Genomic DNA, 13,291 nt, shown 5'->3' with positions numbered 1-13,291 from the left:
TGGAAACAAATGGGGAAATGTATTAGTTAATAAGACCAAGAAACATAACTTCCTTTTTTTTAAAACAAGGACAACTCCATAATCTAATGTATTGTTTTCATGTGTTTGTTTAACTGTTTACATTCATTGGCAAGAAGCACAAAGCTAAATTTATCAAATGTTGAGGAACTTCCTAATTTCAGACTCCCGGAACTGTTTTTTTTTTTTTTTTTTTCCCCACTTTCATTCCCTATACACACTCTTGCTTAGGCCTATCTTTATATTAGCAATGTGCAAAAAGTAAAAGCATCAGATTTATGTAGATAAAATTAAGTTCTTTTGGAAATGAGTGTGGTAGACATTATAAACTCACCCACACAAACACAGCAGATAAACTCAGTTGCTAGGCAACTTACTGGGGTCTTCACAGAAGGCAGTGCCTCCCCATCTATGAGAATCAATTTAATTACTTCAACTTAGAGTCCAGTGACTTTCCAACCTGCCTTACAGTTTCTGTTGGTCACATTGGTTATCTGGCCCCTGCTTCCATCCATCAGGGCCAAGGGAGGGCTCAGTAACCTGCTATCAGTATCCTTTTTGTCCTTCCTGGACAAGAACCTATAATAAATTCTTCACTGCGCTGGTAGCATCCCATAGAATACCAAACACAAAAAAGACTATAACAAACCCAAGGTTAGCAAATTATCTCGTTCTGATATTAAAGTTTTAAAGAAGCCCTTGGGTCAAGCAGCAGAAAGTGCCAGCACAGACACTGTGCTGAGATGAGAAAGGCACCGATAAGCTCATAGATTGAATGTCGAGCCATCGGAGAGTGGCACTACTTGAGATGGATTAAGAGTTATAACCCTGTTGGAGTAGGTGCAGCTTTTCGGGAGAAAGTCTGTTACTAGGGATTGGATTTGAGGTTTCAAAAAGCCTATGCTTTCTTTCTCTGTCTTTGATTATAGATGAGGATGTACCTCTCAGCTACTTCTCTGGTACCACACTTGTCTATCAACATGCCTGCTGCCATGATGATATTGGCTTAACCCTCTGAAACTGTAAGGAAGCCATCAATGAAACGTCTTCTTTTATAAGAGTTGCCTTGGTTATATTGCCTCTTCACAGGAATAGGACAATGACTAAGACAATAGACTCAGTCTGCCTAAGATATACCTTCTGTTCTTAAAGGGCACACAGTATGCTAGATAGAAGTGAAGCAGGTAAATGCAGTGGGCTGTGTTCTGGCAACAGACTGGCAATCTTGGCAGTTAGCCAGAGATCATGTCTATAAGATAAATCCAGCGATCACAAGTAAAACTAGATTAGCTACCAATGGTAGGTATGGTAGTGATGCTTGTTTTCTCAATCCTGTGGAGGTGGAGGCAAGAAAGATAAGAGTTTAAGGTCTCTGGCCACATGGTCAATGCAAAAGCAGCTTGGGCTCCAGGAGATCCTGCCTCAACCCTCCCTTAACCCCTATAAAATGAATTACAGGCAAATTTAAGTAATCCTCTCTCGTATCAAAGGATGGGTGAAAATTAAAAAGAACATTTCAGATAATTAACGATACAGCTTATTTAATGCTTTATTCAGTATGTCAGTTCTAATAATTATATATAAATATATAATATATCAGACACATAGACATGAGAATGATAAAAGGAAAAAATCCTTTCTATATGTTCTCTATCCCCCTTGGTAAACACTGAGCCACAATTTAAGCAGTCTTTTTTTCCTGTAAGCATTGGCATTATCACCCATCACTGAGGTAACTGTGTAGCTCTTTCATGACTCACAGGATGTTCAGGAGAACTTGCTGAAGAAGATACCTGCCTTAAGTCTAGAAAGTAACACAGAGATGTCCAGGTTAAAGGACCAGAGGCAGGTGGGATGAACTGGGTACAGGGAGAAGAGGTGGTCGCAGAGAGAATAGTGTCAAAATCCTGTAGGCTGAAGCCATGGGGGTAGCATAAGGATAGGGATGTGTGAAAAATGTTAACTGAAAAAAACCAGACTAGCAATGCCTGACATTGACTTACATTAAGTGAAAATCTGTTAAACAGTATTTATTAACTGAGCACCACTATGTGCTAGGCTCTGTTCAAGGCACTGGACACACAGTAGGAAGCACCATATAAAATTTGTCGATCGAATATTTTAATGCTAGAGCTCTCTACCTATTAAACTAATAATTACACAGCTTACTGAATGCTTCTTTTTACCTGCCAGTCTCTCTGCTTGCATAATTTCACTTAATCCTCATAATTGTATACAGTCAATTCTAAGTCTACATTAAAGAGCAGAGGCTCAAAGAGATTGAATCACCTCACCAGGATCATATGACTGGATATATTTGGAGGCTGGCAACAATAGTAGATCTGTCTTGCCTGTAAGACTGGAGCCACACAGCCTCCGTTGGAATTCCTATGGCCCCCAATTACCAACTATGTGACCTTGGGCAAGCTACCAAGCCTCCAAACCTCTGTACTTGGTTTTCTAATCAGTAAAATGGAAATCATGAGTCCTCTTCTTGCAGACTTGTCATGAGGGTTACCAGAGCAGTGACTTAAAGCAGTCATGACATGTAAGAAGTGCTTAATGAATCATTAGCTGCTGTTATTAACCCGGCTGCAAAAAGATTTATTCAGCCTGCTCCCATCCAACTTTAGAAAGGTCATAGAGCTTTGTGTGAGTTAAGCAAGGGAGGGTCTGTTTTGTTTACCCTGCATCTTCTCTCTCAGCCAACTCTCTCACAAGCACCTGCTAATAGCCTTCATTGTTTACAGTGCTTCTCACAAGTGTGGGTAACTTCTCATTTGCATCCTTAATAGACAATTTTTAAAGCACATGGAAACTCCAGTTGGTTTTAGGAAAGCTGCATTTGATTTCCTTTTCTGTTTTGTTTACCAACACCGAAGGGGCTCTAACAGCTCACACAGGCTCTAATCCAATCCAATCTTGTTTAACACTTTCACAGAAATTTCATGGTACAAGAGGTCAGTAACCCCACTCTCACAGACCAGAAAAGCAAAGTGGAGAGCATCGCGTCATCAGACAAGGGGCGAACACCTCTCACCAGGTCACTCAGTGTAGTTACTTCGCTCCACACAGTACATAGCTTGAAACCACTCTCAATACTCGCATATATGTGGTGTAGGCAATGCATTATTTTCTATAGCATCCACATATACAGAGACTATTATACCTATGTTACAGAGGAGGAAGCTGAGGCACAGAGTTAAACAATGCTAAGCAATCTGCCCAAGACCAATCATCAAAGAGACCACAAGCTACTTTACCAATGGTATGGCTTTAAATGTTATTAGCTAACAGGACAATAAATCAGACAGTACTTTGCCTTCTCCACAACCATCCTTATATAATGACAGGTATTATCAACAATTTACAGATGAGGAAGGTCAGGAGTCCTGGGAGGCTTGCCTACTGCCTAAAGGATAGAGTTAGTCCTGGGACTTAAATTTGTCTATTGAATCCAAGGTGCCCTGCAGTGCACACTGGGTAGTAGACGTTGATGATTTCTGATGTCAAAATCCATTACTCCAGCGGCTGCTGCTGTGACTGTTATTTTCTGCAGAAAACCCTCCCCCAAGTGTGTGGTGAGAGAGGAAAATAACAATGATAAGAACATAGCTGATTCTGTATGCAAGCCTGCAGATCTGAATCCATGCATAATTTACTCAACACTGCCCTGCAGTCACTTAAGCTGAGGAGAGACTGCCATAAATTCAGGTCTGCATACGCTAATTTATTTCTTATTTATTTTATTGATACATATCTAAGGCCTCCAGCGAGCTGCTTCAACGTCTTCTTGAAGGCTCCGGCAGCCCCGAGTTCAAAAGGGGCAGGAAAGGACACCCTGAAATAAGTACTGAACTCTATGTACTAGAATCACAAAAGTTAAATTAATTTTCTGGGAAACTAGGATTAAACCCATGATGGTTACCACTTTTTTTTTTTTTGTGATGCATAAGACTGTAAAGGCTGCTGAGTCTCTTACTCTCCTGCACTTGGTAATAAGAATGTCTGGGACATTTCTCACAGGGATTACAGGACTCTTCTTGAGTGACAGAAAGGCAAAGATGAGAAACTCAGAGAGGGAATAAATACGAGAGGAAAAATAAGGGTGGTACTATTTTCTTGAGAGGTTACTGAGGACCAAACACCACTCTAGGTGCTGAGGCAGGACAAACATCATCTACACAGTCACTTGGAGAAATTTCCTCTGATCCTGTGTGTGAGGATAAGCATCTTTCACAGGCTGGTTAGCTGCAGTCCGGAAAGAGAAGAGAGGCCGTAGGGGAGTCAATCTAAACGTGTTCACTTCTTCATTTCTCACACAGTTGTCCAGCTGGGAATGTACCTCAATGGTAGAACAGTTTCCTAGCACGTGAAAGGCCCTGAATTCAATTCCAACCCTTCCTCCACCAATAGAAAAAGAAGAAAGAAAAATAGTAACAAAAGCATCTGAGCTTGAATCCTTCAGAAGCCAGAAGCTGTCTCTAAACTCTTTCATGCTTTACATGTGCCATTCCCCAGTTAGTAGTTCTGACCCAGATAGATATAGGACCCAGACAGATAAAACACTAAACCCAAAACTGCTGACTTCCCACAGGATCTAGTTTGCAATCTGGCAGACCCAATATGTGTACTTATACACACATCTTCAACACCTGTGAGTCTGGCTGTACATATACTGATGGAACTGCAAGGAGAGACAGAGAAAGGGCAAGGACATGAAGCAGAACGGGACAATATCTAGACCTTAGAAAGGGGCTTCTATATGAATGCACATGCTCACACATTCCCAAATAACTGTTTTGATTTTTTTCTTAGCCATTCTCTTTTTGCACACCCAACAGGGTATAAAGCAAAAGAAGCAAAAGGCCATGTCCTTGCAGGTCAGCCTTAGCCTTGGTCAGTTAGCATCTCCTCACCATTTGCCTACAGATTCTCGGCTGCTATTTGGGACTTGCTGGACCTGAGATATGGAGACTTACCCGCAGAACATGAAGATAGTGCTGGAGGTGGCATCATAGGGCAAAGGCAGTGTTTGTTGTAGGCAAAGCTGCTCACACCCTCCATTAAAGCCGTCAGAGCAGTCGATGCCCTTGGAGTGATCATAGCAGCCAGAGCCATCCTTCATGGGCTTCAGTTCCTCAGGACACTGTTTAGAGAGACGACAAGAGGGTGGTTATGATGCAGAAGGTGTGAGGTTCCTTGTCTCTTCCCACACACAGATGGAGTCCAGAGTCTATTTTGACCCATTAAGAACTGTAGGACCTTGGATAGCATTCTTTACTTCCATAATCTCAGGGTACCTTGCAGTAAATAGGACGTTTGTGGTCATCGTTTTCACTGAGCTGTGAGAACAAAAGGAGAATAATATCAAAATGCTTAGGGCACAGACTTTCTCAGAAATGGTGTTAGGGTCATCTTCTTAATTGTTTTTATAATTATTGCCTGACCAGATCCCCCACTATAATGGTCACTGAGAAAGGCTTCTAAGTACATTAAAAATAAACTTGAATGTGAGTTTAAATTCCAGCTCCTCTCCTTGTGTGGCTTTAGGAAAGTTGCTACTCTCACTGAGTCTCATTGTTGTTATCTGTAAAATGGGCAGAATGTAACTATAGATTAGCTATGAAGCTTAAATATGAAGTATAAGCATGAGTGGATACCTCACTTCAGAATTTGTCACATAATTGGTACTCAAAAATGTATATCACTGTTCTTTATTGACTTTCTCTCTTTTTCACCCTTATTCCTGGAGCCTTAAGTAAACAACTTATATACTCAAAGCAATGTGGAGAGACTAGTTAGTCTGGCTTCTCTACATTGTCTTCTATGTAGCCACTGAAATCTTATTTCTTATCAGTACCACATCTCAGCATTGGTAAATAAATGAGACTGCAAATGTTTGAATCTTTCTTATGTTGACAATACAGAATGTTTGTAAATCCTCTGTCTGCTGTATGCATCCTTTCAAGGAACAATCCTTCAGTCCCTAAACAAACCCTAGCAATAGCCACATTCAAGGATCTCAGCTGTGATATAGTTTGCTATGTGTTTGTCTCTATGGACGAGGGCTCTCATGTTGAAGTTCACCTACCTTTTAATTCTTGTCACTGGATGGTCATCTCCAGATCTGCTCATAATCCCAACATCCTTGCCTTCTGAACAAGGTATCAGGTTTTAATTTCAGTCACCTTATTGTCATTTCCACTAAGATAACATCCACAATTCAGCCCTCTTCATTCATCAATAGACATCGCTGATTAAAATGTCCTGTCTATTTGCATCTCTCACTGCCAGCTCTACTGTTTCCTCCCTAACTTCCTAAAATTATAGGAATAACTACACACACACACACACACACACTAATTTCCATAAACCACTACAATAAAAACAGGAGGTCAGCTCTCTTGGAAATTAAATTTTGCCTAAGTATGATTTGTAATTACAAATGCACAAGAGAATTCTTCAAGATATTTGAGACCGGTGCCAGCAAAGGTGATGGAGAAACTAGGTTATAAATGGCCTTTGTCAAGTACCAGGAAGGTTATAAAACTGCTACATTTTGTGCATAAAAAGAAAAATCAATTCTGCATGTGAGTGAAGTGTTGTACATATTAATACAAGCTCAGGAGAGGCCTTGCCTGTTTCTGAACATCAGCTCTCAGGATAAAGGGTGCTGATTGCCTGGTTCTTTTGGAGCAAGTTGCTATACTGGGGGCTGGTTTCTGTCCATCTAAAATTATTCAGAAGCAAATATTGGATTTTCTCTCCAAGTAACAGGAGAGCCCTGACATTAAGGTATTTGTTAAAATTCGTTCCATCCCTTCCTGGCTCTCATTGCTTTTCTTGTTTCAGTGCTCACTGGACTCCAGGTGATTTTGTTGTTGTTTCGACTAAGCTACCTGTTCTTGATTCTTTAGTCCTTATAGCAAATACACAAGGGGACTAACAATGGCTCCTGAAGATTTGTGTCTACCTCAAGCCCCAGAAACTGTGAGTGTTACCATCCATGGTAAAGCCTTTGCAGGTGTGAGTAAGCAAAAGCTCTTGAAACTATTCTGGATTCTACGGGGTAGTCTAAAGGTCACCATAAATGTCCATTAAAGAGAGAAGAAGTAATTGCACTCATAGAGCAGGCAGCAGGCAGTGCAGACATTGGTAACTGATCCATCGACATGCTAAGAATAAGTGACTGTAGCACTCAGCTCTGAGTACAGCTATGCCACCCTTGCTCCCCAAGGTGCAAGGATTATCACAGAAGAGGAACAGACAAAATACAGGTGGAGGATGGGGAAACATGCTGTGACATGATCTCTTCTCTATATGACATGGTCATTGCCATCCTGAAGTCACTGAAGTTGTGATTATTTATATACAACCTGGCTTAAGATCAGCTGGCATTCTAGTACAGATAGGCAAGGAGCTCATGAGAAACTCCTTGCAGATATTGGTAATTGGTGGCTACTTGGAGAGGCCATTTTGTTCTCTTTAGGGATGTGACTGCTAGTAGCCTAGCCATGTATATGCAGAAAGCACTAGTTGGTCTCAGTAGGATATCTCTATCTCTATTTATCTCTATGTATCTATGTATCATCTATCTATCTATCTATCTATCTATCTATCTATCTATCTATGAAGAGGGCATAAGGTGAAAGAAAGTCATGTTGGGAGAGTCCAAGCACAATGGTGTGGGGAGAAAATTGGCATCGTATCTGATCAAGATTATGATAGATAGATAGATAGATAGATAGATAGATAGATAGATAGATCCCCATAGAGGAGCAAAGTGCAGGTGAAGAAAGAGATATGTGCAATGTAGCCATGAATCAGAACTGATTCACCCACCAGGAGCTGGAAGAAGGAATGTATACATTCTCCTCTGGGGCTTTTAGTGGAAGCAACATCTACCTAGTATTACCTTGGTGTGTTAGTTAGGGTTTTACTGCTGTAAACAAACACCATGTTTGAAATCACTCTTTTTGTGATTTTCAGTTTATGAGAACAATGTCTTACCACTTGGCCATAGCACCTGCAACTAAAGCCACTCTTATAAGAGTAATATTTAATTAGGAGCTGCTTACAGGTTCAGAGTTTCTGTCATTTTCATCAAGGTGGAAACATGTCAGCAGGCATGGTGCAGGAGGAGCTGAGTTCTACCTTTTCATCTGAAGGCTGTTAAGAGAATACTGGCTTCCTGAAAGCTATGATGAAGGTCTTATAACACACACACAAACAGTGACACACCTTCTCCAAGAGGGTCACACTTTCTAATTGTGACACTCCCCAAGCCAAACTCATACAACATATCACACTTAGGGTTAAATTTCTGCCTTCCAGAAAAGTTAGACCATGCACAGCTGTTGTTTTCAGACATCCATTTTGAATTTTCTACAGTAGCCAGAGGAAAGATAGATGGATACTGCCACTGTCTGTTGACAGATGAGGGGAGTAAAGAGGTTAAACACATCAGCATTGGAAATGGCAGGATTTCCTAGTTTTGTCAACTCTGTAGCTCTTACCAGCATTGTGTGTGTTTGTGATAGTTAATCTTGATTGTTAACTGATTGACATATACATAAGAGATTAATAATAAAATCCTGTGTGTCTATGAAGATATTTATAAAAAAAGTATTTTGTCATGTGTGCACTGTTCAAGTTATTGGTTTAATCCACTAATGTATTCAATTTTGAATGTTGTATTTAGAAGTAGAGGAGCAGTGGATGATGGGATGTAATTAGAGGAAGAAATGTATAGAGACATGCCTATGCCTCTGTGGGCCTTGCCCCCTTTCTTCACTATCCCCACTTCCTGGCTGCTCTGTGGCAAGCACCTTTTGTCTTCTCCTATGTCCTTCTAGCACGATATTCTGCAGGACCACAGCCCAAAGCAATGGAGCCAGCTGACCATGGACTTAACCCTCTGATACCATGGGTCACAATTATTTAATAATAATAATAATAATAATAATAATAATAATAATAATAATAATAATTCCTCTTTTGTTTCTCAGTGATATTTGTCATAATCATGAAAACTGAGTAACATCAGGAAAGTTGCTTCAAAGCCCTGTCATTTGCTGGTTAACAAAGAATCAGAGCAAGGCAGGGCGTTAGCTAATCTAACCACCTTACTTTGTAGCTGAGGCTCAAAGAATGTACAGTTCTGGACAGATACTCAGCTAAGGGGTCAAGTCTCCCTTGTCTCAGCTGTGGGCTTTCTGCCCACACACTACATTTTGGCCATATAAGAAGTATGCTTCATTTTACTATGCCTCATGGGATTCACCTGTATGTGAAAATGAATAGAAATAATGTCCTCTCTTGATGACATTTCTCCAAACTGTGAAAAGATATACCAGGTATTGTGGTCTGGCTTTGGATCTGACATATAGTAAGCACCCGATAAGTCAAAAAATGTAGATAGAAAAATTATAAAATGATAAATAAATAGACCCTCTATCAGCTTAGAAAATGGAATTAAAACTCTTGGTTGTCTTTCTAGTCCTTTCCTACTGGTCACGTCCTTTACTGGATAACAGTGATACAATAGTAACAGATGCTTATTGTTGAACAAATCGTATTGACTCAAAGCTGAGCAAGTGTCTTCAGTGCTGGATATAAAGTAATTCATAATAAAACCAAGCTCCTGTTTTCATAGAGTTTGAATTCTAGAGCATGGACAAACAAAAAGAAACCAAATAAAATGATTGTATAAGTAGGTCACTTAGCATAACAACAAAAGTCACAAGTATAATGTGATCAAGGTTTTTTAAGCATGGAGTGAAGGAAGCATGAATTAACAACCAAGATATAAAATAGGCCTTTCATTTGAAAAGAGGTTTAGGCTAATCACCTTAAAGGTTAGCATCAGTTTGAGCAATACAGGCAGTTTCACTGTAAATGTTTTCCAACTCATGACTATACCAAGTTTTTCTATTTACTTTACTTCTATTCTCATTAGCGTTTAAGTTTTAAAATAAATGTCCCGTATACACTTTGTAAAATTATTATTTCTGTAGTTTATTGTGTTTTAGGAATTGTAAACGTTGCTGCATATTTTTCTTTCTTTGTGTCTAAGTTCATTGCAATACATACATAATAATAATAAGACAACCGAGGAGCTGCAGAGAATGACACTTAGCAGTGACCAGGGATTGGTGTTGCCCTTGCAGAGGACCAGAGTTCAGTGCACAGAATCCACAGTACATGGTTCACAGCTGTCTGTAACCTCTGCTTCAGGGGATTCAGAGTCTTCTGGCATCCATTGGCACTTAAGCACTTGCACATCACACACACACACACACACACACACACACACACACACACAGACCCACACACACATTTAAAAATAAAACCTTAAAAGAATACAATTGGCTATCTTGTTCCTAGATTGTCAGGTCTTCCTGAACTCATCCTTCAGGATTAGGAGTCAAAAAAGAAAAAAAAAAAAAATTAAACGTTTTGTCAGTAAATGTGTGTGATTTATAAAACAAGAGCAACACTGTCTTTTGTACACCGTCCTAGTTCTACTGAGTCTTCTATTTTCTTTTTGGTCTTAATGGCTGGGATATCCCACCCAGTGTTGTTTTAAAAAACAAAATCACAAAGTTTGACTTTACTAATGAAGACTCAGGAGCCAGATGCTGGGATTTAAGCCGGTTAGCTCAGAGAAGCAAAGAAAGCACCCAGCTGACTTCCTACTCCACAGACCCCCAGGAGGAAAAAGGTCTTTCTACTTCTTCCAGGAGTCTTAGATACCATTCAACTCAGTGACACGCCCCCCCCCACTCCATTCTTTCTGTTTTCTTATGTTCACTCCCTGTCACCTGGTTGCCTGCCCCTCTTCTTGACCTAGGATTGGCTTTATGTAGCTCTTGGATTTAAGGTGTGCACTAGGGCTGAGCCACACTACAAAAAGGTTTTTCCAGTTCACAATCTTGGGGTTCACAATGTGATCAAACGTCCTGCAACGTCACTGTGTTGAACAATAGAGATACTGCCCATGCTTGAAAGAAAACAGGATGCCTTGGTGGCCTGTTGTTCTCATGCCAGTGGCTGCTTTTCAATACTGGAAATCTTTTCAGAAATCATGGCTGCTAGAAATCAAACTTTACCTGGACTTTTCTGACCAAACTGAAGTTTTCCAAGTCTCTATGCTAATATTTCCACTCCTTGTACTCACTACCAATGTAGGAAAAATTAGTAAGTAATGTCCACACCATAGCTTTGAACTTCCTTAGCATTTACTCTGCTAACTTATCTAGTCTGTCACTTTAGCCTACCATAAAAATCTCAAGATATATACAAAATGTAAACACAGTTTTCGACAGCATATAGCATGCAATCCCCACTGGAGTCACTATCATATGTAAAACCTCATGAGCAGTGTTTACTCTTGAGACCCTTTTAGTCTTCTGAACTCCTTCCTATCAGCACCACCTACTGAGCTCTGTCTTCATATTCTCCATCTGCCAGGGAATCAATCAGTTTCAAAGACTTAAGAACTATGAAAGGTGCAGTTGCAGCAACAGCTCCACTCTTGAGATACTGAGTTCCTGTTTGAAGTTTCTTTTGTTTACCTGTGGCTGAAACACCCAAGGCAATCAACTTACAGGAAGAATTTCTTTTGGTCAGTGTTTCAGCTCCTGGGGACAATGGCAAAGCAGAGGCTGTTCTACTTCTTGACAGGCAGGAAATAGAACATTGAGAAAGGCCTGGGAACCAGGTTGAAATTTTATATACACACCCTCTAGTGACCTAATTCCTCAGGCTAGGCCCCACCTCCAAATGGTTCTGCTCCATCCCCCAGTAACCCCACAAACTAGGAACTAAGGCACACATGCCTTTAAGAGACTTTTCAAATTCACTCCACAAAACACCGAAGACTTGCCCTGTGAGGCACAAGGAACTATGTTGTTTCCCAATACAAAGAAGTATTTGGGTTGCCTTTAGAGTGGGCTCAAGGTTCACATCACCGCATAATTCACCTATGGAAATCTTACCTCTTATTTTGTTATTTGTTTTGTTTGGGGTTTTGTGTTGTGCTTAGACCATGGGGACAGAGCTGTCATGTATGGTATTAGTGCCCTGACAAGGAAGAGAGACCAGAGTCTTATTTCTTTCAAACATGAAGACACAGTGGATACAGAGTCAGGAAACTGTCTTCTCCTGAGAAATGGGATCAATGCAGCATTGGTTTCAGAATTCTTGTCTTCAGAAATGCCAGGTATAAATGTCTGGTAGTTAAAACACTCTGCCTGTGCCATTCTGTCATAGCTGCCTGACTTGAAAAATACACTCTGTAATTGATCTCCAGCTTGTTTCTTCTATGTCTGGAAATCATACTTTAGATACATGAGATTTTAACTCTATTAAGAACTTTTTCCTGTTCTATCTTACCATGTATTTGGTAGGCTCCAACACATATCTAATTTTCTGTTTGTAGCACTGTATTCTAGTAACATTATATATATATATATATATATATATATATATATATATATATATATATAATCTTGTGATAGTGTTGGCGCTTCTTCCTATAATGTTGCCAATTATCTGTTATTTTGCCAGATGTTCCAGGAGAAATCCTGAAGAAATCAACCATAATCATGATTTGTCTCCTTTTCCTTGACATTCTTTTATTTTTTGCATTGCTCATTTTTCTCTGTGCTTGGTGCATAAACATTTATAGTGATTATGTCTTATCTGTGAATCATTCCATCATCTGCATACGATGTTTTCCCCTGGTAATTTCTAATAAGGTGTATTTTATCTAATATCAATATAGCCCCTCCTACTCTTGTTATATTTCCACGATTTAGGTATTTTCTTTTTAAGCTTCAACCTGGAAATTTGAGATAAAATTATGATAGGCAGCATATAATTGAATAGCATTTTAATCTATTGTCTAATTCTTGTTTATAAATTTGTGTTGTTGACTGATGCATTACTGCCATGCTTCTGTTCTGCTTTCTGTTCTCTCTCATTTCTCCTTTTTTTTTTGTTCCCTTTCCTTTGGATCGTAGTTAAGAGTTTCATTGGGTTTACCCATTTTTGAGTACATTTTTTGGTAGAGTTTTCAGGTTTGATTGCTTTAGGTTTGTATAAGTTGTTAGTCGACTGGCATCATAGTTTTTTCCCATGGGGAAGTAATGTTTATTCACTTTATTTCTTTTCATGTTTTATGTCTAGTTCTCTTCTCCCGTGTAATGAACTTTCTTCATCATTCTTTTAAATATATCTAGAACTAATTGGACAATGCTATCAGTTT

The 13,291-nt window shown here is 39.6% G+C and overlaps 1 protein-coding gene across 4 annotated transcripts in view; it reads right to left on the bottom strand.

Moving 5' to 3' along the window:
* Positions 1-13,291, bottom strand: part of Astn2 (astrotactin 2) — a 917,671-nt gene that overhangs the window by 347,126 nt on the left and 557,254 nt on the right. For all 4 annotated transcript variants that reach the window (XM_034502232.2, XM_034502233.2, XM_076934798.1 and 1 more), the window contains one exon: positions 5,001-5,167. In XM_034502232.2, coding sequence (XP_034358123.1) covers positions 5,001-5,167 — 167 coding nt within the window. The remainder of the gene's footprint in view (positions 1-5,000; positions 5,168-13,291) is intronic.

This window comes from Arvicanthis niloticus, chromosome 5 (assembly GCF_011762505.2).
Source record: "Arvicanthis niloticus isolate mArvNil1 chromosome 5, mArvNil1.pat.X, whole genome shotgun sequence".
NCBI lineage: Eukaryota > Metazoa > Chordata > Mammalia > Rodentia > Muridae > Arvicanthis > Arvicanthis niloticus.
The sequence above is the reverse complement of the archived record's forward strand: the minus strand, read 5'-3'. Positions and strand labels throughout refer to the sequence as shown.